This window comes from Mesocricetus auratus, unplaced genomic scaffold (genome assembly GCF_017639785.1).
Source record: "Mesocricetus auratus isolate SY011 unplaced genomic scaffold, BCM_Maur_2.0 Super-Scaffold_100018, whole genome shotgun sequence".
In the NCBI taxonomy this organism is placed as follows: domain Eukaryota; kingdom Metazoa; phylum Chordata; class Mammalia; order Rodentia; family Cricetidae; genus Mesocricetus; species Mesocricetus auratus.
Genome location: NW_024429199.1, coordinates 48,851,373 through 48,878,956, shown reverse-complemented (window position 1 = coordinate 48,878,956; position 27,584 = coordinate 48,851,373). Strand labels below are relative to the sequence as shown.

The 27,584-nt window shown below is 41.0% G+C and overlaps 1 protein-coding gene across 25 annotated transcripts in view; it reads right to left on the bottom strand.

Moving 5' to 3' along the window:
- Positions 1-27,584, bottom strand: part of Afdn (afadin, adherens junction formation factor) — a 115,211-nt gene that overhangs the window by 80,054 nt on the left and 7,573 nt on the right. The window contains exon 1 of one of the 25 annotated variants that reach the window (XM_040758248.1): positions 5,643-5,767. The exons of the other annotated variants lie outside the window; for them this stretch is intronic. Coding sequence (XP_040614182.1) covers positions 5,643-5,669 — 27 coding nt within the window. The 5' untranslated portion in view covers positions 5,670-5,767. Of the gene's footprint in view, positions 1-5,642; positions 5,768-27,584 lie in introns of those variants that run through there. 25 annotated transcript variants of the gene reach the window in all.

Genomic DNA, 27,584 nt, shown 5'->3' with positions numbered 1-27,584 from the left:
AGTTAAAGAACAAAAAGCAGGAGCTGGAGAGATGGCTCAGCAATTAAGAGCTTTGGCAGTTCTTCCAGAGGTCCTGAGTTCAATTCCCAACAATCACATGGTGACTCACAACCATCTATAGTGAGATCTGGTGCCCTCTTCTTGTGTGCAGGCATATATGCAGGCAGAACACTGCAATAATAATAACAATAATAAAGCCGGGCGGTGGTGGTGCACGCCTTTAATCCCAGCACTCACAGGTGGATCTCTGTGAGTTCGAGGCCAGGCTGGACCGACAGCCTCCAAAACAATACAGAGAAACCCTGTCTCGTAAAACCAAAAAAAATAACAATAACAACAACAATAATAATAATAGTAACAATAATAATAATGTGGTATTTGAATGGAGTTAACAAGTTTATAAACACACAGAATTAAAGTGAAAGTAGTGAAGCAGTCAAGAATATTTCTAGCCCAGAGTATTTCTGGGCTTGTTCAGTCTTAGCCGATGAGGTACTCTTCCTAGTGTTGGTGGAAGACTGCTGGTACCAGGAACTGGGATACAGACCTGGCAAGGCACACATCAGCTGCAGTCCCTTTGGGATTAGGCTAAACATGAATATGTTCTACAGGCAAGAAGGCCACCAATTCTGGGGTGAGAGCCAGTGAAGAGCTAAGGAGTTAGCAAGTCTAAGTAGGTCTACGGTCATACCACCCTGAAAGCGCCTAATCTCATCTGATCTCAGAAGCTAAGCTTGGATGGGAGCAAGTAGAAATATGTTACTTGAAACCTTGCTCTGGGTCTTTCAGAAATTACAGAGCATAGTTGGCATGCATTTTAACACTGCTGTATTAATATATGCTAACCCGGAAGTCTGTCAGAACACATGTGGACTAGGTGGCTGACCCAGAACCTGAAAATGGGCATCAGTTACACACCATGTCCTAATGACAGCCTCTGTATCAAACACTCTTATATGCTATGCTCCCGGCTCTCGTCCTCTCTGCTGCAGACCCCTCAGGGGAGTGACTGAGGAGCACTGGTGTCTTCACCTCCAGAGCCACACTCTTCATACTCCTGCTAATATTTGTAATGAAACAATTCTCCAGGTCTTGCCAAGCTGAAATAAAATAGTCTATAAAAAACTTGAACATAATGTCAATTAACACTATATAAGTGTTAATGAGTAATTTAATTTCATGTTCCCCAAGAATAGTCATGTATACTTATAACCAGAATAATCCCTTAGTAATTAAGATTAGCATTCTATTTAGTTGCTCGGTCAATCCTAAATCTGGTTGGTATGAATAAGTCTATCATGTTTTATCAGACCTAAAAGTAAAAAATCAATTGCTAAGCCTAAAATTGGACAAGCTATAACAATTATTGTAACTAACATACAGTAAAGAACTCATGTTAGGTATTAAGCATTTTACATTTAATTACTAATCTAAGTTGAGTTCTATCATTATCCACGCTAAGTGGGGGAAAACAGAGAGGTTAAATACACTGGCCACAGAAAAACAGCTTCTGCCCCTGCCTCCATCTCAAGAGAATTAGGATGGTAATTATTTTCTTTGGCCTTACAATAGATACATGAATAGGAAAATGGGGGGGGGACACCTAGAGTCCAGAAGCTATATACTCCAGTTTCCTTAATTAGTTAAAAAAAAATCCTAGTATGTACAAGACCCTATTTCAATCCCTAGTAATTACTGTGAAAACAAAACTATGGCCAGGCTTATTAGTACACTCTGTAATCTCTGCACTTAAGACTGGGGCAGAAAAGGATTGGTGTTTGAGTTGAGCTCAGGCTAGGTAATGAAGTTCTAGGCCAGCCTGCACTAAACAGCAAGACTATGGAAAACAAGGAACTTACTACTCAAGGAACTTAGGGTGGGGGTGCGCATATGTGCATGCCATGCATGTCTGTGGACGACGGAGGTCAGGAGGGATTCCTAAACAGCTCTTCATACAGCTAGGTTGTAGTTACCTGCAGGTTGCTAACTTCTGGGCTTCTAACAGTTTGTATATTAAGAATTTTTTTCCAATATTCATTATTTAGCACTTCTGAAAGGAGGCAACTTTGGCTCACTTCAGCAAGCCCTCAGCCTGTGGTGGTCAATGTCAACAAGGAACTTACTGAGACCTAGACGCCCTAGGAGATGGCCTCTGGGCATGTCTTCTGAGGGTCTCTTCATTCCATTAATGGAGGTGGAAGAAACAAGAAAGAAACTGTACAAGATTGCACAGTAAATTCCATCACAGCAGATGAACAGGGAGAAAGCTCATGCTCAAAGCCCTAAAAGCAACTGAAAGAATGCTAAGAAATATACACAGAACTCCTATGGGCCAGGTGTGGTAGCTGGTAGCACACAACTCAAATCCCAGCACACAGGAGACTAAGGCTACACAATTTCAAACCAGCCAGAGCCACCAAGTGAGTCTCTGTCCAAAATGAACACCTCTCATGTCTTATTCGACTAACAAGAAATTTCCAACTTGCATCACAAAAGTATATTTATGATTCAGAAAAAGACCAAAACCTCAATTTTTAAAAAACAGGTCAAAAAACTTCAAGGAATTATCAAAATGGTGAATAAGCAGCTTAAATATACAAAAGGATAAACCACCCTATTCATGGCAAAATCATCTCAAGATAACACAACAAACAGTGAAGAGGCCTTTCCTCAGCAATCCTAGCTGGAAAAAATCTGAAAGGTTTGACAGCATCTGCAATTCATGGGGCTGAAGAAAAAGCATATCAAAGGAGCAGACTGGCAGTATTTTGCAAAAACCACACACACTGGCACAGTAATCCCACTTTTGTGGTCCTACTACCAAGGATAGGATACAACACAAAAAATGTGAACTGCCTGAGAACCAAATGAACAGATTCCAGTACATACATGTGTGGTGGTTTGAATAAAAATAGCCCCATAGATTCACGGGAGTGGCATTATTGCAGGTGTGGTCTTGTTGGGTAAAGCGTGTCACTGCCAGGGGCTTTGGGGTTTCAGAGGCTCAGGCCTGGCCCACTGTCACTCTCTCTCTTCCTGCTGCCTGCAGATCAGACGCAGCACTCTCAGCTCCTTCTCCTGCACCATGTGTGCCTGCGCACTGCCATGTTTCTGCACCATGACAACGGTGGACCAAACCTCTGAAACTGTAAGCCGGCCCCAATTAGTATTTTCCTTCATTAAAGCTGCTGTGGTCATGGTGCCTCTTCAGAGCAACAGAAACGCTAACTGAGATAGCACGTAAGGAGATGAGATGCTGCCACCCACGCAGTGAGAAGAAAGGCCCTATGGACACTGTGCCGCGCTGCTGAGAACACGCCAAGTACAGAGGCAAGAACATGCGACAAGTCTCCTGGAAGAAGAAACCTCAGCTGAGGAACACCCCAAATCAAACTGATTTTTGCACCGTGTTTATGAGAGACTGTTGACAGGAGAGGGACCAGCTGACTGTAACTGACACCGTTCCTAGGCAGGTAGGTAAGAGACACCTAAGAAAGTTAGCTGTGCATAAGCCAGTAGTAAGCCAGTGAGCAACATTCCTCTGTGGTTTTAGTCCCAGGTTCCTGCCCTAAGTTCCTGTCTGACTTCCCTCAGAAATCTGACTTCAATTTAGAAGTATAAAAAGTGAAATAAAGCCTGTCCCAAGTTTCTTTGCAACAGTGTTTTAACACACCAACAGGAAGCAAATTAGGGCACCCAGCATCACAAAAATTCATTACAAGAAAAAGGGGAAACAAGTACAACATCCATTTGACTACATTAGAAAGAAAGAGAGAAAGAAAGAAAGAAAGAAAGAAAGAAAGAAAGAAAGAAAGAAAGAAAGAAAGAGAAAAGCCATAAGACAATGAACCAAGAGGCACTCATCAATGGGGAAAGCATATTTTCTTGTCTTTTTTTTCTTTTTGGTTTTTTGAGACAAGGTTTCTCTGTGAAACAACCCTGGCTATCCTAGAGCTTGGTAGACCACGCTGGCCTCTAACTCAGAGATCCACCTACCTCTGCCTCCCAGGTGCTGGGATTAAAGGCATGTGCCACCATACCCAGCATCTTATTTTCTAATTATACTTTATTGTATGACTTCATTTTTAGAACTATAAAATTATTTTAATTAAATTTAATAAACTACAATCACTAAAAAGATTTAATATGAAATGAATCTATATAATAAATTGATCACATTATCACACAGAAAATAATCTCTAAGCAATCTTAGAAAACAAAAGTTTTGGTTTTATACTCCCAGTTGAGGAGGATCACAAATTCCAGACCAGCTTGGTCTCTATAAAGGAAACCTTGTCTCAAAAGAACCTTTTCTTTTGATATCTCACCAAATTTATATACAACACAGATCTGCTTTAGAGTCAGGTAAATAAGATTATTCTTGTATTTACGTAGCCATATGTATTTTACACTTCCAGCGTCATACACTCTTCCCACCATTTATGGTGACACCCTCCCCAAAAGCATTTTCAAAGTACAGTTTTAAAATACATAGGTAGCAATTTGAATGTAAAATTAGTCATTGAAGAAATTGAACGCTACATGATACCCGATTATCTTGACATTTGAAATGTAAGAGTGAATAGCATCTGCATTTACTTTTCACTCTCTAAGGTATACTCCAAACAGAATGAGAGCAGGAAGAGAGAGAACAAGGCAGCTGTTAACGGTTTTTTTATTATTATTTTTTAATTCTTAGGTAAAAATGTCTCAAGTGGAAAAAATAAGCAGTTATGGCTTGAATGAAGAAATCTACTTCTACCCGCTACATCCTGCAACCCTATCTATCACCTGAGTCTTACAAGTGGGAAATTAAAAGCCTCACTCATCTCACTAAACTCCCACAAGGCCCTTCTGAGATGCATGAGCACTGTGTCCCCTCATTGTACAGCAGGGGGCGCTACTGCATACTGTGTCACTAGACTTTGTACTTACTAAGGATTAAGCCATCTATCACAAACTGAGGCGCTTGATACCACTTCCTGTCTGTAACTCTTAAGTGAACAAGTAGTTGGAAAGGGTGTGTGTGTGTGTGTGTGTGTGTGTAATAAAGCAAAAATACAGTATACATTTAAAAGCCTATTGTAAAAACATGGGAATTAAGGTTGACAAAACCAAATGGCACTGTACATCAGTACAGTCCTATTATTGAAGTCATCTCAATAATTTAATTGACTCTGTCCACATTAACACATAGAACAATATGAAACATGTTCCCGTTCAAATAACCATGTGCTTGAGACCAGCTTCTTCTTTCTAATATCCAAAAACAAAATCACAAGTAGACAAAACATTACAACTGATCTTTAGAAGCCTCTCTGTGTATCTAATATTTAGTGAGAAAGTTTCTAAGTTTCATAGGGATAATGCCCCATACAAATTATATGTGCTAAGGCTGGTAAGTTATCATTTACCCATGTTTGTACTATTTCCATCAATGTAAAATAACTTTTTAAACTATGAAAACTTAATCAAAGAATTCTCTATAATCAAAATGTCCCCACCTACATCTACAATAAAACTGATATCACAGCGTTCAATTTATTCCAATTTTAAAAATCTTCAAGCCACCTATCTAAATTAACAATATCTTCAAAACTCTCTTTTTACTATTACTAATTAGCAAACATTTATTTGCTTACTTTCTTTTGATTGAAAGTTCTTTCCATGCAATACTCTGATCAGGGTTTTAAATGTAAGCAGTTTCTCCAGCATTCTTATCCTAATGTCTTCCACAAGGAACCCAAGACAGACACGTGTCTGAGAACTGGGAAAGACAGAAAGAACAAACAAGAAACAACAACTTTGGAGCACTCCCTGGGACTTAATGTTACTGCTTTCTAGTGGGGGTTTATAAGCCACAGAAAGCCTCACTGCCTAGCTGAAGTATTTAAACACTTTCTTTGCCATATTAGCAGCAATCCTGAAGTACAGTTGGTACCTGGTACTACCAAGCTCCTCCTGCCTATCTTCTTGTTACACTGTTTGCATTACCAAATGACCACAGCAGACTGGAATGTCACTTGGGACCAAGCCTGAGGAAAACAAAAAAGTAAGCTGCATACATCAGCAGCCATTCAGGAAGGAGGTCTGGAGTTTCTAACTGTGGTTACTTACGAAAAGACAGAGCAGAGTGGGACCAAAGCAAATATCTTACTTTTCAAATGAGTTCTCTTGAAATGAGAGCTACTCTGAACAGAAACAGGATTCTCAACTAGTGACAGGGGAATGCTGCACCAGACCAATTTCTTCAGCCAAACTTCCAGTTAAACTGACACACCAAGCTAGTGCACACAGACGCTAACCAAGGAAAGGAAATGTGGTTCCTGGAGCATGGTCTGCGATGATGGCACACATCACCAGGACACACTCAAAACAGGGATACAGACAGCTGCAAGTGTCATTATGCAAAAACACCACATTTCAGTGATCCTGTATACACAATTATACTACTCACAGTATCTAATTTAAGGATATATTTTTAAAAACGTGTCACATTTGTGTATGTGTGTATATGTGCATGCACTGCACTCAAGCGTGGGTGAGTGTGTGTGTGAGTGTGTGTGCGTGTGCGTGCCTCTGTGGCCATCAGAAGAGGGCAAATTGCAGGCATCAGTTCTCTTCTTTCCTTCCTGTGAATCTCAAAGCCAACACTCAAGTTTTCAGGCTTACAGCAAGTATCTTATCCCACTTATTCTTACGTCATCCTCTTAAGGATACTTTTGAAGATAATACAATTTCTAGATGTAACTACACACAACAAATGTAAACAAGCTTTCTTCAAGTTATGGAATGCAGGGTCAACCTAAAACATACAACACCAAACCCATCTTACCAAAACTGTCCCTCCCCTGCAAAGAACGCCAAATAAATGATACAGTTAAACACAGTTGTGAATTTTCATCCTGAGAACAGCAAGACGCTCTGCTACAGAGGCAAGCAAAGGAGGGCAGTAGAAAACAGACTGATAGTCCCCAATGCGAGTATTCATGCACGCACTCAGTGGCACAGGGTGCCTGCCTTGTGCCAAATGCTTTCTTAAAGAGTTTTATATATCCACTTATAATTCCAAAACCCTATGAGGTGGATACTATCCCAATTGCTGTCTGTTCCACAGAGAGACTTATCTACACACTATTTGTACTCCAGGTTTCAAATGAGTGATTTAGTTAGGTAGAATGAGTATTTTTTAAGTATGTAGCAAACAAAAGCAAAGAGCAGAAAGAAGCAGCTGAGAGATGACAAAACATCATCAAATAAGGTGCTTCCAAGACCCAGGAGAGACAACAGAGAGCCCCAGCAAATATCTTATCAGATAAAGACCCAGCAAAGGTTGGCTGGGGAAGCCCCTGAGACAGTCAGCTGTGTTCCAGATTAAGAATCCCATGCAAAGCTGACTGGCCTCTCCAAGAATGAGCTTCCTGCTCTCTTTCTCACTGCAGGCATTTTTAGACTGTGGGATAAACAGTAACCTGTGTTGTGGCTGTTCTCAGGAGTGCAATGTTCTTTAGCTACTTCCTGTTCTCCTGTTAGAGCCTGAAGACCTAAGAAAAGGTCTTCAGAGAACACATGATATAAGCATGCTTGAATCTGAAGCATTCAAAGTCAACATTCAACAGCACATAACAATTTACTAATACAATTTATATTACAATGTCTCATGAGGAAAACAAAGCAAACTAGCTCTACAAAGACAAAGTAACTTGACCATGCTCACATAGCCTGAGCCAGAACTCTCTTAAGCCATTTGAAACAAGCCATACTTTCAACCATCCTACTACAGACTCTTATCCTGCTGCAACAGATTAACAGACAAAACAAACATGTTCAAAACATATCTGAGTTTGTGAAAATGAACAAGAACCCCATGCAAAGGAAAGGAAGAAGAGAAAAGTATGGATGCGATTGCTCCATAACTGGCTTGGGGCAAGAAAAGCTCAAGCAGAGAAAAAAGTTCCCCGGCACATCTCAGTCCAGATCAATTAGTTACCTAAATGTGAAAAGGTAAACTGTAAAACTTTTAGAATAGGGAATATATCCAAACAAGAGGGAAAAGCACATAAGAATGCTGATAAATTCTAAAAGTTTTTAAAGCTACATTAAAAGTTTTGGATGTAAAGAAGAACAACATTTGCAGAATACCTTATATACAAAAGATTAGTATTCAGTTATATAAAGAATTCCTACAAATCAATTCTAAATTAAAATTTAAAGGACAAACAGCTCACTGGAAAAGATAGGACAAAATATAAGCAATTCAAAGAAACTATAAAAATGAATACAAACACAGGAAAGCTATAGAAACTTTTGAAAAGACTGACTATTCTGGAAGTGAAATGTGAGTATGACCTGGTAACCAACTCAAGGGTCCACTTGCTCCGCCAGTACCTCATAAATAAGAATATAGAAATCCTACCCTTAATTATTCACTATTAAAAATAAATAAAACTTATCATTACAGAAAAGAACAAACAAAAATGTTGTTTAAATTCCTATAACTGTGGAAAAGCATAAGAACATAATTATTCTTAGCTAGCAATAAGAATAACCACCATATTTTATTTTAACAATGGAATTCTATAAAGTGATTAAAATGAATATACATATCCAGATTAGTAGTCTTCCTGAGTAGACAGAGAAAACCAAAGATAGAAAAATCCATAGGCTGTTTTTAAGTTCTGAGGTTTCCAAACCTCATTTGATTGAAAGAAATGTATGCAATAATAATAATGAATTCCTTATTGATCTGGAATCATGTGGAAAAACAGGCTGATGGCAATACTTAAATTAATGCTACATGTGTAACACACTACCCAGAACAAGCAATGATGACAGTTACTACAGATTCCAAGGAAGGAAGCATCTAGGATATGCAGCAGAGGATGGTACCCTTAAAGCATGTGCCTACCAGGAGAGTTCGTCAAAGTTATTTAGGGTTAGGGCTCTCTAGATATTCCCAGTATTACCCAGGAATAGCAAATAAAGAGATGGAGACTCCTACAAGAGAAGAAACAGAAGGATACAGCAACGTAACTCTCAGAGCTGGGACAAGCAGAGCTTGCTTCACAGTGATACTTTGATGTCGCTTTAAGCACCTTACATATCAAGTAGTACAGAAGCGCCCACCTATGCTAAATTTATCTCCCATCTAGTCTTTGACAATTCCTGCATGTATACGCACTGACCCACCCACAACTCCCCTTCCCACTCCTCACACCCAGCCAACACATTCCCCTCCATCTTCAAAGCCTCTTCATTTTTTGGGGGTAGTCCACTGAATCCAATTAATGCCACCTGTTGGAATGGTAATTGATATGTTGGTTTGACTGTGTGCAAGACTTATGCAGGTAACCACAGTGCGGTGAATTACTAAGTACAATGGTCATGCCGTGTCCAGGTGGCAGTATCTCTAAGCCCTCCTCGCATCCTTTGTCTTACATGAACGAATGTAAAGAGGGAACACTGTTGGGGGAAGTCCTGTGCATTTGTCAATAAAGCACTGCTGGCCAACAGGGAATCAAGATAGGTGGGAGTAGGAGTCCAGAAGGACTCTGGGAAGAAGAAACACAGAGAGTCAAGATGTAACGCCATGGGGTAGGAAGCCCGGAAACTTCTCCGGTAAGAGACATACTTAAGATTAACAATTATGGGGTAATTACTTAAGTCAGAGCTAGCCAGTAAGAAACAAGCAAGGCCAACAGCTTCATAATTAATACAGCCTCCTGTGTGTTATTTGGGGACTACAACGCAGCAGAGCCCAGGCGACTGGCGGGTGATAAACCAAAGCGGCTAACAAGGAAAGGCTTCCCTTTACAGAACGCTCCCTCTCTTTTATGTTTCCTAAGCCATGGAGGTGTTGATATAAATGTAAGTTAACTTATTTCCAGCACTTTGATCAGTTGCTGCCCAGTGCAGAAGAAACTTCTGTGGCTAGGGGTGGAAGCACTGCTAATTAATGGACATAAACATAAATATTTAGAAGGCAGTTTGACAGCCAGGTGGTGGTGGCACACGCACCTTTAATCCCAGCACTCAGGAGACAGAGGCAGGTGGATCTGAGTTTGAGACCAGCCTGGTCTACAGAGCGAGTTCCAGGATAGTCAGGGCTACAGAGAAACTGTCTCAAAAAAAGAAAAGAAAAGGGGAAAAACAAAGAAAAGAGAAAAAAGGAAGAAGAGAAGGCAGTTCAACAGGTTATAGTATTTTTTTTAAAGCATGCAGCAAGTTAGTAACTGAAGAGTACTGAAAAGATACTAAGCCTGAAGACAGAGTACTTTTATTTGGTTTTAAATCATTAACACATGCTCTCCTTACCTCCTTGCTCTCGTGCAGTTTAAGGGTCTAGAGGAAACATACATAAGGATCAGTAGGTATGGACTGAAGGAAGCCCAGGGGCGAGTGAGAGAGTGGTGCAGTGTCTCGTAAGGGAGCTCATCTACAGGGATATTTCGGCATAGCCTAACTGCAGGGAAAGAGTACCCCAAGCCAGGGAAAATCCAGCTGGCATGTTTAAGAAACATTCAGGAAAACTGCATCTAGAAGAGAATGTGAAACCTTAACTTAAAGAGGGAGAGAACTTACAGGGTCTTCAAGCTGAGATGATCTCTGGGGAATACAAAAACAAATTAGGGGTTTGGAAAAAAATCATGACTTAAGTACGTATCTGGATGAAAAGAAAATAGTAATGCACCAGAAACATTTGATACAATATAATACCACACCACAAAAGACAAAACTTGAACAGTCAAAGTGACAGATAAGACAAGTTGGACAAGGAACAGTAAGTAGAAGTGGTAAATAGCTTAAAAAAAAAAAAAGAGGGGTGGCAGACCTTGCTGATCAGTTAGACACGAGGTATAAGGGAAAGGAAGGTGTCAGGGACAAGTGTCAGGCACCTGAAAGAGGAGCAGAGCAGGTCCAGTGAATCAACTGGGCTAATCTACATCTCCTAGACTGCACCTAGACATGTCCAGGGAGCAAAAGACTATTAAGGAGCTTGAGTTCAAGACAACCAAGCTCAGAAATACAAATTGACATTTAGCTCTAAAGTCATGAAATGAAAGATTTCCCCTAAGGTGCAAAAAGAAAGTAAGTCATGGATGCCAAGAGAAGAACGACAGATGTAACAACTGCTTAGGAGTAAGATAAACAGAACAAGACAAAACCATGATGGCACGAGGCACTGACAACCTGACCAGAGAGGGACTGCAGAGCAATGTTCAGAAATGTATCACTCACCCTGAAAATGGACCACTTTACACTGAGAGCAGAGTACAAACACACGTCACCATCTTATATATATATATATAGACACGTTCACAGGAAACAGATAATTGGATAATATGATATACTCACTGACCATCTTCAGAAAATGCAACTGGTTGCCAGAATATTCAGTCAGTGTCAGCTTTACACTGAGTTTTATGAATTTTATATGTAACTCCTCTGAAAATGACACTTACTGGACAACCAATACTTGGCCACTCCCCCATCCCCAGAGAGGAGTCTGCAAATGCATTAGAAAACAAAATGTTTTCTTGTTTTTTAATGTAACATACCTTTTATCAGCCTGTTAATTTATATTTTTACTGGGGGCACAGAGTTCCTTGTGCTCACAGATAAGCACTAGGGAAACCAGGGCTGTAAAACATGCTGGGTTTCTCTTCAAAGGAAGCTGCTTTCTGCCCAGAAGGGGATGGCTAGTAGTTACCTGTGACCCCTGTGCTACCACCTGTAGGGCCAGGCCACACCTGATTCCCTCAGGGTCTCCAGGCCTTTCCAGGCTCTTACTAGCAGGACCAGAGGTAGTTAATAGCCTAGGTGACCTCTGAACTATCTGTTGGGCTAGGCAACACCTGCCCCCCAACACACACACACACACACACACACACACACACACACACACACACACACACACACACTGAAGTAGTTAATAGCCTAGTGACCTTTGTGCTATCTGTACGCAGACACCACACCAGATCCTCCCCGAGGCCCTCAGGATGACACTGTAGTCTATCTACACAGGCTATCTTCATGGGCGAGGCAACAAGTACTTTGAAAAGTTCGGATGATTATGCCTTGCACTTTATAACATAACACAGGATTATGTTACATCAGGAAACTCTTTTCCAAACTGTACTGTACTTAAATATGCCCAAAATAAACTGACCAATATCGAACTCTTTTTGCTGAACCAACACTAGCTACCAAATCATGCTGAACTAGATGGACCTCCTGTCTCATTTAGATCAACACTCTGATCGACATGGTATCTGTCGAGGACCCCCACATACTTTATCATGATGTTATATAAACTGAAATAAAACATGGCTACCTTATCATTTGATATACATGTGCCATAACAAATAAAAAATTCATTAATGCATACATATATAACATGTACCACATACACACATCATATAGTCTACAAGTATAGTATGCTATACCTTCTAGGTTTGTAGTAGTATCATATACATGATGTTCACAAGACAAAATCTAATGACATATTTCTTAAAAGCCAGACACTGTCACATGACTATCTTTATAATTATCAATAAAGCTAATATCTATAACAGTCACTGTTTATTTTTGAACCTTTGCAATGTCTGGTTTGGTTCTGAGGGAGATTTTAAGTTCATGTGCTTTACACAGGCGCGAGCGCGCGCAGGCACACACACACACACACACACACACACACAGTATAAGAGAACAAGGTGTGTCTATTGTACATGTAAACATATAGTAACACCTTAGCTCATTTCAAGAAACTACAGAGTAGAGAAAGGAACAAATCAGTAGAGTAAAAAGTTTGGTAAATTTTTTGTAGTTATTGGAAAACAGGGACTTAAAATCAAAAACATCAAAATCTCTTAAAATTTTCAAAAAACTAAACAAAACAAAATGCCTTCTATAACCAACATTCCTCTAAAGTTAATACCATAGTGGTACAGTGTCTTAGTTAAGGCTTCTATTGCTATGATAAAACGCCATGACCAATAGCAACCTGGAGAGGAAAGGAGGGTTTATGTCAGCTCACAGCTCAACAGGACAGTTCATTATGAGAGGAAGTCGGGGACCTCGAGACTCGGGGTGCTTCTCATGCTGACTCAGCCTGCCTTCTGAGAGTGCCCAGGACTATGCACTGCCCAAGGGAACTGGACCCTCACATCAATCATCAAGAAAATGCCCCACAAGCTTGCCCACAGACCAATCTGGTAGGGCATTTTCTCAATGACCCCGTGCCAAGCTGACATAAAGCCAGCCAGCACAGACAGCTGAACAGTCCTGTCTCAAGAATAGGACTACTCATGGAAAGATGTTCAACCCCAACAATGAGCAAGAAACTGAAATTCTGAAAATACCCACTCTGGCTGAGCAGAAGGGGCGAACTCACACTGCCCAGTGCTAGATAAAGGGCATGCCCACAATGGGAGTGGGGTTTAGAGAGGAACAACAATTGAATCCAGCTACCTCTCAGTAAACATAATCCCTAAACTCAGAATCTACTTGTAGGAATCTATTTTATGGAAATACAAGTATAGAAAGGCACGCACTGCCTTAACAGTGGCAACTTCAGGACAGCTGGGAAAAGGAGACTTTCAATTTTACTCTAAGGACTTGATTAAAAGATCATGAACTAATTTTAATCCACAAAGCTCATTAAGTGCAGGCTTTTCATATCACTTATTACAGGAGTTATGTTTGTTCCCTCTCTGAAAAACAGGTCATTTACTATTCCCTGGGAAAGACCTATATCATCCTTTACTAGACACCCCTGTAAAGTCAGATAGTAAAGTTGGTCAGATAGTAAAATTTTAACACATCAGGTACAAAGTGGAAGAGTACTCCCAGAACAAATCAGTATTTCTCAAGGCATGCTACCAAAGTCGTTAATATTCGCAACAAGCCACAAGTACTTCATATATTTTTGCTGTAACGTAAGTTACAAAAAGTGTCTATGGAAATCTTTATGTGAGGCTTTAAAGAAAAGCCTTTGTGTAAAGGAGGTTCTTTCCTGCAGCTGCCCTTCTCAGCCCCCAGTAAGCACACAGAGACTTACATTAATTATAAAACTGTTGTTCGGTGTCTGGAGCTTCTTATTGGCTAGCTCTGTCTTAATTATTAACCCACGACTACTAATCTAAGTATTTCCACGTGGTCTTATCTTACTGGAGAAGGGTCCTAACCTCTAACTCCTTTGGCAGCTCACATGGTGACTCTTCTTGTGGGCCCTCTCTGCCTACCTTTCCTAGAATTCTCCTTGTCCTAGTCCCTCCTATCTTCTTGCCTCATTGGCCAGAAAGTGTCTTATTCATTAACCAATAAGAGAAACATATAAACAGAAGGACACCCCTCATCACCTTTATGTATAATCCAATTTCCTAATGCATGTATTCTTTAGTTACAGAGGATGTATGTTCTATTTTGCTTTTTGTTGCTATGATAAAACCCTGACCCAACAGCAACTTGAAAGAAAGGATTTATTTTCTCTTACAGTTCCATGTCACAGTTCATCCCTGAGCAAAGTCAAGGCAGGAACTTGAGGCAGGAACAGAAGCAGAATGAGGAAGAAATTCTGCTTGCTTGCTTCCTTGGCTTGCTCAACCTGCTTTCTTACACAATCCCAGACCATCTGCCCAGGAGTGGCAACACTCACAGTGAGCTGAGCCCTCCAGGATCAATAATTGATTAAGAAAAAGCCCCCACAGATTTCCCTATAGGTCAACCTTATGGAGGCATTTTCTTAAGTGAGGTTCTTTCTACCCAGAAGACCCATAGCTTGCATTAAGTTGACAAAAAACTGCCATAGTGTGCGTAACGCATCTCAAAAATGAACAACGCAGGAACCTGTCTTCAAAGTGCTCGGGTTTAGTATGACCCCCACCCTCAGATGTTTGGATACTAATTCTCCATTCTTCGATGTTGAGAATAAAATGGCTCTTATACCTGTACCTACTGTGGGCAATACTTCCCTGCCTTTCACTTACTAGACTTCCCACTGCACCTCTGTGTCACTGCAGGAGAATGTCAGAGATGGCTAAAAGGATAGTCTGGGATGTTGGGGCGGGGGAATCCAGAGAGTTCGCGTACGTATACTACACAATGATTAGAAGCAAAAGGGCTGGCTAATCAAGTTCATAAGGAGGCCACACATTTTTCACACAGGCTGATCTGCACTGGAACACAACAGTACTGGAGCTCTAAAAACCTCAGCTATGCCATGTGCACTACAATTCCTATTGGAGCCTCAGGGATTCATTTAATCCCTTTCTCCTCTATACTACTGAAACATGCTCTCTCCAAGAGTGTCTGCCAAAATCAAACACAGTATTAATTTTGTTTTTCTGATCAGTTTGTCATTAGTTGATGACAAAAAAAAACTCACATGTGGCAATTTTACCAAATACAGTTGAACAAAATCAAGGCAGCATTTCCTGAAAATATTCTCAATTGGTTTCCAGTCTAAGACTAAAAATTGGTACTGAATCTTGGCATAGACAAGCCATCAATCATCTAGACATTTGTTCTAGAGAACATTTAATCCAAGACTCTGTGATGAGTAACAGCAATGAGACAAGAACAGTGAGATAAAGTTAAATATCTGAAATTCGGGGAGGACACAGTGAGTAAGACAGACAACACTACAAAAAGAAGCTACTAGACACTGGGTTCCCAACTCCTCTGGAAGATCCTGAGAGCCAACGTAACTAAATCCCTAAGTAAGCATGCAGTGTGAAGTCAACTGATGAACACAGCCAATGTGCACTATGTCAGCTACCATCAGTGCTGTGCACTATGAAGTTACCATCAGTGCTGTGCACTATGAAGTTACCATCAGTGCTGTGCACTATGAAGTTACCATCAGTGCTGTGCACTATGAATTTACCATCAGTGCTGTGCACTATGAAGTTACCATCAGTGCTGTGCACTATGAATTTACCATCAGTGCTGTGCACTATGAAGTTACCATCAGTGCTGTGCACTATGAATTTACCATCAGTGCTGTGCACTATGAAGTTACCATCAGTGCTGTGCACTATGAATTTACCATCAGTGCTGTGCACTATGAATTTACCATCAGTGCTGTGCACTATGAAGTTACCATCAGTGCTGTGCACTATGAATTTACCATCAGTGCTGTGCACTATGAAGTTACCATCAGTGCTGTGCACTATGAATTTACCATCAGTGCTGTGCACTATGAAGTTACCATCAGTGCTGTGCACTATGAAGTTACCATCAGTGCTGTGCACTATGAAGTTACCATCAGTGCTGTGCACTATGAAGTTACCATCAGTGCTGTGCACTATGAAGTTACCATCAGTGCTGTGCACTATGAAGTTACCATCAGTGCTGTGCACTATGAAGTTACCATCAGTGCTGTGCACTATGAAGTTACCATCAGTGCTGTGCACTATGAAGTTACCATCAGTGCTGTGCACTATGAAGTTACCATCAGTGCTGTGCACTATGAAGTTACCATCAGTGCTGTGCACTATGAAGTTACCATCAGTGCTGTGCACTATGAAGTTACCATCAGTGCTGTGCACTATGAAGTTACCATCAGTGCTGTGCACTATGAAGTTACCATCAGTGCTGTGCACTATGAAGTTACCATCAGTGCTGTGCACTATGAAGTTACCATCAGTGCTGTGCACTATGAAGTTACCATCAGTGCTGTGCACTATGAAGTTACCATCAGTGCTGTGCACTATGAAGTTACCATCAGTGCTGTGGACTATGTCAGCTACCATCAGTGCTGTGCACTATGAAGTTACCATCAGTGCTGTGCACTATGAAGTTACCATCAGTGCTGTGCACTATGAAGTTACCATCAGTGCTGTGCACTATGAAGTTACCATCAGTGCTGTGCACTATGAAGTTACCATCAGTGCTGTGCACTATGAAGTTACCATCAGTGCTGTGCACTATGAATTTACCATCAGTGCTGTGCACTATGAAGTTACCATCAGTGCTGTGCACTATGAATTTACCATCAGTGCTGTGCACTATGAAGTTACCATCAGTGCTGTGCACTATGAAGTTACCATCAGTGCTGTGCACTATGAATTTACCATCAGTGCTGTGCACTATGAAGTTACCATCAGTGCTGTGCACTATGAAGTTACCATCAGTGCTGTGCACTATGAAGTTACCATCAGTGCTGTGCACTATGAATTTACCATCAGTGCTGTGGACTATGAAGTTACCATCAGTGCTGTGCACTATGAAGTTACCATCAGTGCTGTGCACTATGAAGTTACCATCAGTGCTGTGCACTATGAAGTTACCATCAGTGCTGTGCACTATGAATTTACCATCAGTGCTGTGCACTATGAAGTTACCATCAGTGCTGTGCACTATGAAGTTACCATCAGTGCTGTGCACTATGAAGTTACCATCAGTGCTGTGCACTATGAAGTTACCATCAGTGCTGTGCACTATGAAGTTACCATCAGTGCTGTGCACTATGAAGTTACCATCAGTGCTGTGCACTATGAAGTTACCATCAGTGCTGTGCACTATGAATTTACCATCAGTGCTGTGCACTATGAAGTTACCATCAGTGCTGTGCACTATGAAGTTACCATCAGTGCTGTGCACTATGAAGTTACCATCAGTGCTGTGCACTATGAATTTACCATCAGTGCTGTGCACTATGAAGTTACCATCAGTGCTGTGCACTATGAATTTACCATCAGTGCTGTGGACTATGAAGTTACCATCAGTGCTGTGCACTATGAAGTTACCATCAGTGCTGTGGACTATGAAGCTGCTTGCCTACTCCATCTCAGAGTAGCAGCTCCACAGGTTACTATGTAGTTTATTTTGTTTTTTAATTGAAAGAAGGAATAGAGGGCAATAACCCAGCACTAGAATACACTACCAGTAAAAGAGAAGAAAGCCACTGAGGGCACAGGAAGAAGAATCTTTAGAAAGAGATTAGTGCCATCAGGAAAAAGAAAAAGGAGAGGAGGAGGAGGAGGAGGAGGAGGAAAAAGGCAGTGATTAAAGCCTTTTGTATGCACTATACAATGGGCAACTGGTTTTGGCAATGAGGAAATGGGAAGGCTCTCTAGAAGGGCAACAGAGAGGTAAGCTGGGAACAAGACAGGCAAAGGCCAAACAACTCAGAACACAAGAAAAAGGAGACCTCTTCAAAGGTCAGAGTAAAAGTGCTGTAGTAGTTAGGAGATTTAGGGAAAAAAGGCTTTTAAACTAACAACAGTAACAAAGCACAGCTAGGTGAGGAGATGGGATAAGCCTGCAATACTACAACTCCAAAGGCAGAAACAGTAAGTAGTCTGAGAACTTTCAGAGCAGTCCTGACTAAGAGAACTTATCCCAAAAAAATGACAACAAAAACTTATCTCTGACCAAGTTTTCCTTTTTTTATTTTGAGACAGGGTCTAAATTACTCCAGACGGGTCTGTAGCTGACAAAGGCCCAACAGGAGGTCCTGATCCTCAAGGGTCCACCTCTGCAACTGTGGGGATTATAGATAGGTTTGTGTGCCTTCTCAACCTCACTTGAGGCAGCACTGACAATCCACCCCAGGGCCCCTGAAAGAAAAAAAACCTACGCTGACTGCCTCTCAACAACAGGAAAAAGAAACAAAAATCAAAACAAAAGCAAAATTAAAAAAAACAAAGATGAATGAACAGAGAAGGAAGAGAAAGTAACAGAGGGAGAAATGAAGGACAGCAGCAAAATCCCACAAGAACAACACCTCAAAACTCAAAGGCTAGCCTGGTGTGGCAGCACACACCTGTGTGGTAGCCCACACCTGTAATCCCAGTACTCAGAGGATCAGGCTGGAGGATTGTTGAGTGTGAGGACAATCTGGGCTACACAGTGAGACCCTGACTCAAACAGACACTAGTGAAAATGCTCTTTAAGTGATAAAACAGATCTTTGTAAGTGTTTCCTACAGATGACAAAAGAACATTGGAAATGTATATGTCGTGGCTGTCTAGAGGAACAGAACCAAAAAAGTAATATACATTAAAAGGAACTTTATGAGATTGATTTACACAATATAGTATAAGTAGTCTACCAGTGGCTCAATCACACCAGAGCAGCCAAAAGTCTGGTAGCTAACTGCTCAACCCACCAGATTTAGTGCCCCAGTAATACCAAGCTGAAGGTCTGGTGTATTCCTGGAGAGCTGCCAGTTTTCAATCTATGTTAGAAATACAAGGAAGCTGGTTAGGAATATCAGCAAACGAATGCAAAAGCAGCAGCAACAATACAGCGGGAGAATTTGCCAGCAAAAATGATGGCAAGTGGGCAAAAGCAAAGTTTCTTTTCCACCTCTTTTTATCTGGGCTAGCATTGGACGATACTATCCACATTTAGGGTGAATTTTCTACCTCAAATAACCACTCCCCCCAAACTATACCTTGGCTATATCCTCCCTGATACAGTCATCTTGAATCCCAGGATACCATTACTCTTAACTGTCTGAGTATGAAGTTTTTAGGAAACCCACAAGCACCTCAAAGTAAATCAATCTGAGACAATTGTTTTACTTCCCCACTCTAATTTTAACTTACCATAAATACTTTTTTTTACTCTAGTTAATGATATCGCTACATATCTCAGCATCCAAATAAACACTGAGATTTCCATAAACTCCTTTCTCAAACATTCTCTCATCACTCTAAGAGTCTCTTAGCTAGTGCCAGTCTCCTCAGTTCGAACTAGACTAGCACAGACACAGTCAGGAACACTGATGCACACACAGTCAGGAACACTGATGCACACACAGTCAGGAACACTGATGCACACACACAGTCAGTCAGGAACACTGATGCACACTCACAGTCAGTCAGGAACACTGATGCACACACACAGTCAGTCAGGAACACTGATGCACAGACACAGTCAGTCAGGAACACTGATACACAGACACAGTCAGTCAGGAACACTGATGCACACACAGTCAGTCAGGAACACTGATGCAGACACAGTCAGGAACACTGATGCACAGACACAGTCAGGAACACTGATGCACACACAGTCAGGAACACTGATGCAGACACAGTCAGGAACACTGATGCACACACACAGTCAGTCAGGAACACTGATGCACACACACAGTCAGTCAGGAACACTGATGCAGACACAGTCAGGAACACTGATGCACAGACACAGTCAGGAACACTGATGCACACATAGTCAGGAACACTGATGCACACACAGTCAGGAACACATGCACAGACACAGTCAAGAACACTGATGCACACACACAGTCAGTCAGGAACACTGATGCACACACACAGTCAGTCAGGAACACTAATGCACACACAGTCAGGAACACTGATGCAGACACACAGTCAGTCAGGAACACTGATGCACAGACACAGTCAGTCAGGAACACTGATGCGCACACACACAGTCAGTCAGGAACACTGATGCACACACACAGTCAGTCAGGAACACTGATGCACAGTATTTCATCCCTACCTTACACTGTGAAAACAAATGGCCCAAGACAGTAGCAGCTCTCCCAGTTGTTTGTTTCTTTAGTTGCTTTGTTTTTGTTTTTCAAGACAGGGTTTCTCTGTAGCAGCCCTGGCTGTCTTGGAACTCACTCTGTAGACCAGGCTGGCCTCAAACTCAGAGATCCACCTGCCTCTGCATCCTGAGTGCTGGGTTAAAGGTGTTCAACACCACTGACTAGCTGTGTTTCTTACAATAGTGTCTCACTGCTCTGTGGGCAGTTGGGGCCATGGATGAGAGAATGAGCCCCACCTGAAACACACTAATCCTTGGGAGGCAGAGCAATGGAAGAGCTGCATGGGACTCAACACTTCTGCTCAAAAACAGCATCTTTCACAGGCTAAAGAAAGTCACATAGTAAAGCCTGACATTCTCAGAGAAACATTTAAAATCCTTTTTACAGGGAGGAAAGCAAATCACTATGAACAATCACAACAACTGAATACTTCTATCACACAGTTCTCCAGTTCCCCTCTGCCCAGAGTGAACTCATCTGAACTTGACTTTGCTCCTATCATACCCAGTTTCTCTTGCTTGCCTTAGCCCACAATGTTGAAACAATAAGCACACTGCAGGTAAGCCACATGATAGGTAAATGCCTTTGGCCTAATCCCCACAACTACCCCACTTCTCACCTGAAAGCCCGTTTATAAACTCATCCTACATCCCCAATACCTAAACAAAGACACTTACTGTAGTTAACCGGTTTTATTTCAATTTATCTTCCACACGAAAATTCAAGCTATGCAAACGCCACATTCTCACTTAGCGCACACACCAGTAGACAACGCATGACCACATTCTCAGTGCACACACCAGTAGACCATGCATGACCACATTCTCAGTGCACACATCAGTAGACCATGCATGACCACATTCTCAGTGCACAGACCATTAGGCCACGCATGACCACTAACCAAGTGAACATGAAAATGAGCACTAAGCGGGGCATGTGTGAGGGGCAGTCCCAGATCTGTCCTGCTATGTGCTGCTCTTCAGGGAGCACAAAGTTCATTTCTCACTGTCTCCTTTGAGATCAGAGGCTATTCAGCCCTTCATCTTACAAACTAGCCTCTAAGAAAGCCTGACAAAGAACGGGTTCTCAGTTAGCCCTACTCTGAAGGGACATAGTTTTAACAGGGCTGAGCCATTACAAAACAAACCAAAGAAAGAGCAACAGAAACACATCCTCATTCTAGGCACTAACTACCTCTGAAATCCCTGCTGTTCACACATATCAGCTAATGGTGCAAATAATAAGCATTGTAATGCACAATCTGCAGTAATACCAACCATCCACATTAGTAACCAAACACTCACAATGAAATGTCTAAAAGGCCACCAAACTAATAGGATTTTAACACACCTGAAGAATCAGAAGCTTGTTCCAAAGCTGGGCAAACAACAAAAAGTAGTGCTGGCTGTGTAGGTTCCATTTGATTAAAAAAAAAAAAAAGAAGGCAAAATGTTTAAGTTAAAACTGTACTTTATTCAAGAATACAGACCACAAATGTATGCTATGTGAAATAAATAAACAGTCATAACACTTAGTGAGGTTTGTTCTCATAATAAAATTAATTATACTAAGCCTCATAAAAGAAAAGCATGTAGAAGCCCCCACCTATCTGTAATTTAAATTTCTACCACCCAGTGACCTTTGCAAACTACAATAACTTCAAATAACTGCAGAAATAAAGTTTTAGGCTTTGTCTGCACGTGTGCATGTGTGGTGCATGTAGGCCAACGTTCTCCTCAATCCCGCTCCACTTATTTCTGAGACACAGCTAGAGTGACTGGCCAGCTAGCTTCAGGGATCTGCCTGTCTCCACCCTTGCCCACAGCATTAAGGCTACAAACGCACACATCTGCACCCAGCTTTGCCATGGGTGAGGTGACAGACACTCAAATTCACCTCCTCATGCTTTCACAGCAGCCACTTTACCACCTGAACTAACACTCTGTCCAAGTCCTGACTTTTCAATTGCAAGTGGTACACGCCAGGCAGAGGCAGGCAGATCTCTGTGAGTTCCCTGGTCTACAGACCAAGTTCCAGGAAGCTAGAGCTACACAAAGAATGCCTGGATTGAAAACAAAACAAAAACCAACAACAAAACTTGCAAGTGGTTCTGAGACCTGTCCGGGACATGAACTCTTGTCTTGAGTTTACACACTGTATATGCTTTTTGCCTGTCATCTAGTAGCTATGTCCATTATCAAATGTATGCTGTGGTATAACTGTTTATGATTAAGTAATCCCAACTTTAGTTAACAATGACCTCAAAATACAGATTTTAATTAGTGTATTACATAATGATTTTATTATTGTTGACAACTTCTGTCCCCAATCTACAAATTAAACTCTACCATAGAGATGTATGTATAAAAAGAGAGTATACATATACTGGGTACCATCCCTGACTTTAGGCCTCCACTGAATGAACCCCTAAGGAATCCCTACCAACCAGGAGGGGCAACTGAAGTTTACTTCCCATCTAGACTCACACTCCAAAAGCACTCACCAATCTTTAGTAATCTTAAACAAAGGTCATCAGTGGACTTAAGTCCCAACAGTTCACCCCTAAACCTGCCATGCGTGAAACTCCTTCCTTTTTTTGGAACGGATCATATTCACTCTGTAGACACTAAGAATCTGCTAGTCACAATCAAATTACTGCCTATAAACAATTTTTCTAAAATTCAAATGTTACCTGAAGAAAACTGATACATGATACATAAACTATAGTTTTATGAAATCAAATTAGCTGACCTTAGCAGAAAGAAGAATCAGGGTCTCTAGGAATCGCAGAAGAAAGAGGTTGTTCAGTTTTCAGTCTAGATCAGGCAAGGCTGGACGGCTCCACAAGGAGCCGGGACTAAAGAAGCACAGCAGGAGGGAGCTCAGCAGATAGCAAACACTCATGGCCCACTGGCAGGTCACAACTCACTGTCTCCTGTTTAAGCTCTCCTTCTCCCTGCCCGGTGAGCACAAGAAAGGTTTCACAGAGCTGTGAACTCATTCATCTCAATCTGGCTGCTGTGTAGGAGACACAGTAACTCCTTAAGCTCTGCCTGTAGTTAGTAAAATACGGCCTGTATCATCTGGCTTGTCAAAGACAGAGTAATCTGTCTCAAAGAACGATTGTAATAAAGCCTTGGAAAGCAAGATAAATATCAATATATTATAGACTGCCACAAAGACGGCTTGGCAGGAAAAGGTGCCTGCCATCAACCTGATAAGCTGAGTTCAATTCCAGGAATCCGCGTGGTTAAAGGAAACTGCCTCCTGAAAGTGTCCTCTAACTTCCATATGTGCCATGGCATATGAGCGCATGCGCACTCATGCACACACGCATACACACACACACACACACACACAATGTATTTTTTTTTAAAAAAACAATACACTCGACAGGCACACACCTTTAATCCTGGCACTCCGAGGCAGAAGCAGGCAGATCTTTGTGAGTTTGAGGCCAGCATGGTGTATAAACCAAGTTCCAGAACAACCAAGGCTATAACAAAGAGAAACCCTGCCACAAAAACACCAAAAAACAAAACAAAACAAAAAAAACCACAAAAAGTAATACGCCCGTGCACGTATGTAAAATGTGTCTGTATTCAAACACAGAACATGAGATAAACAAAAGAGGCATGTTACTGAATTATGTCTATAATTCTTCCTGAGCATTCAGCTCTGAATTATTCTATAAATAAACGACCTTCCTATAAAACTTTGAACACTGCTTTGGGATTGCACGCACAAGCTACCAGCTGGTGCAGTCACACTATGTGCTGCATCACTGCTACGTGACTGACTGCGTGTCCCTTGCACGGTTCTTTTCTCATGATTCTCCTAAGACTGGCGTGAGAACTGAAGGAGGCTACATAGAGAAAACATTCACACAACATCAATGGCACACTGGGCCTCATGAAGTGTGGAGTGCCATTACCTAATAACCTGGGTCTGTTTTGATAACTAAATTCTTGACAGAGATGCAACTAAGAAATATGATTCACTAGTAGTGAAAATGGAAATGATTAACCAGATGTAACATGTACTCTCCCATCCCTAAGTAAAATGAAATCCTGCAAGAAAGTCTAAAGGTCAATAAAGAATTTCTTTGGACAACATAGCACTGGATAATTTGTTATCTTTGCTTCTTTAGTATTTCCAAACATCTAAAACATGCATTGTATAACAGAAAACCAGCACCTTTAAATACATAACTTGCTACAATGGAGACTATTAACCACTTCAGGTCTAACAGTCTTCAAGAGTACTCTCTAACAACCAGCTTAAATAACTGAAGTATGTCAGTGTTCTTCCTGATTTAATACTCTCCAATTTCTCCATCCCCGCTATTCCCCAAAACAACAATTTCATGAATGTAATTTTTTAAAAATTTAAGCATAATTGGCAAATTTGCAATAAAAAATCACATTTACTGTACCATGAACTCAACAAGGTCTGCTCTGCCAAACTTGACAGTTTAAACACAGTAGTCCTAAACATTATAGGCAGTAAAAATCACTGTCCATGGTACTCATGGCAGGCTCCTCCTCTTAGGTAAATTGAACTTAACTTGTCTAAAAAGGTATTACTGCAAATTCATGTACTCAGAAATTAAGATCCCCTGTCTGAATTGTATCACCCTTTTAAGTTAATGTTTAATAATAATCAGTTTTCACTGTTTAAAAATAGTATGCCATCAATCCAGCTCAGTTATGTTGTCTATGATATTAAATAACAGTTATCCAAATAGCCAAAGATACTTCTACACACCCAGGAATTAACAGTTTAATACTGTTGGGAAACAAACTGTCACAAGATAAAAATAAGGGAATCTTAAATGTTGCCAGTCAGAAATCAAAGTACTAAAATTCCAAATGTTTGTCAGGCAGTGGTGGTGCATGCCTTTAATCTCAGCACTAGGGAGGCAGAGGCAGGTGGATCTCTGTGAGTTTGAGACCAGCCTGGTCTACCGAGCCAGTTCCAGGATAGGCTCCAAAGCTACAGAGAAACCCTGTCTCGAAAAAGCAAAAGGAGAAGGAGAGAGGAAGAGAGGGAAAGAGGAAGAAAGGAGAGGAGGGAGGGAGGGAAAGCGAGAGAGAGAGAGAGAGAGAGAGAGAGAGAGAGAGAGAGAGAGAGAGAGAGAGAGAGAGAGCGCTATTTCACTAGAAAACAAGGTCAGAACTCATGGTCAACATTAGACCAGAAGATTGGCATCTTACTTAAACTACACTAACACTACTACACTGCTGCTCTGCTGCCCGTGCACCTGGGACCACAACAATACACACAGGAGCAGTTTGAAGCGTACCCTCAAACTTAATAAAACATGATGGGCACTACTGTGACTAGGTGTGGTCACTATTAATGAATAACAAGAATGTGTAAAAAAAATGCTTACATTGTATCACTAGTAACTAAAAGTCAAAATGGAGCATATTAAAACACACAAAGTAAGGAAACCTGTCCAAAATTAATGTTGCAATCCACTCTCCCATAAGCCCCATGTTCATTTAAAATAAATTATACATTTATGTTACAGCCCCACTTGAAAATGACATTCACAGAAATCAAACTTTAGAATACATATCATCATCATCGCTATAGTGCTAGGGATTAAGTCTAAGACATTGTGCAAGCTAGGCAAGCACTTTATGAGCTTTATGACCAGTCCCAAGACAAAAAATGTATAGGCATCTCTAAATATTTTATTTAGGACATAGCTTATATTGTAGTTCCCCAAAATCTTGGCTCTTTCGGGTTATATGAATAAGGTATTTTTGTAACAGTTATTAGTATTAGCCTCTCCCATGTATTGGCACTTGTACAGAGGCCAAAACTTACAATCAGTAAAAGTGGCAGTATCTAGGATTTTATACTCTGCCTGTTTGTAAATGGTTAATCCATTTCAAAGTAAAGTAGGCTTTAAATACATGATGCCTTTCTATAGTGGCTACATTATTCTGTTCCCTCTACTAATCACATTGCAAAAACTAGACACAAAGAAAAGCAGCAAGCTCAGGCCTTCAGACAGTGTGACGCTATCACTCAACACTGAGATATCAGGGTTGGCAAGGACTTTTTAAATGGTTCAGGAAACAACCCCAAGTAACTACACAAAAATAAAGCTTCTGTACAGCAAAAGAAGCAATCAGCAGAGTCAGCAGACAGCCATTGAATGGGAGGAAATCTACCAGTTACACTGCAGACAAGAGACTAATATCCAGAATTTACAAAGAATTGTCAAAATCAAATATCAAGGGAACAAAACCTCCAATCAACAAATGATGAATAGATGGTTTAAAAAATACAAATGGCCAACTATTTTTAATAATGCTCACTATCCCTAGTCATCAGAGAAATGCAAATTAAAACACTACTTCGTGCCAGTCAGAATGGCATCATTAACAAATCTGACAATGGGGCTCGAGAGATGGTTCAGCAGTTAAGACTCCTAGCACTGGCTACTCTTCCAGAGTACCAGGTTCAGTTCCCAGCATCCACATGGCAGCTCACAACTATCTATAACTCCTGTTCCAGGGGATCTGATACCCTTTCAGATACACATGCAGGCAAAACACCAACGAACATAAAACTAATAATAACAAACAAATCTGACAGTAAGTGTTGGAAAGCATTAAAGAAAGGAACCCTCATTCACTATGGTGGAAGTATAAACTAATACCGCCACTGTGGAAATCAGTTTGGAAATTACTCAAAAAAAATTAAACTACTGTATGGCCCAGCTATTTCACTCCTGGCCATATACCCAGAGAAATTCACACCCTACCACAGATATCTGAACCTCTGTTTTTCTGCTGCCTTATTCACCATAGCAAGGAAATGGAATCGGCACAGCTGTTCCATCAATAACGGATAATGAAAATTTGGTATACACAAAAAATAGAGTATTTCTCAGCTCTAGAGAAAAGCCCAGTTTATAGTGCTGTAGAAAACTGAATGGAATTAAATGTTAAATGAGGTCCCATATCCCTCTCAGACGTGGACTCTAGACAAGAATGCTTGTGTATATATAAACAAGCACACCTGTGGGTGCAGCGCAGCATGA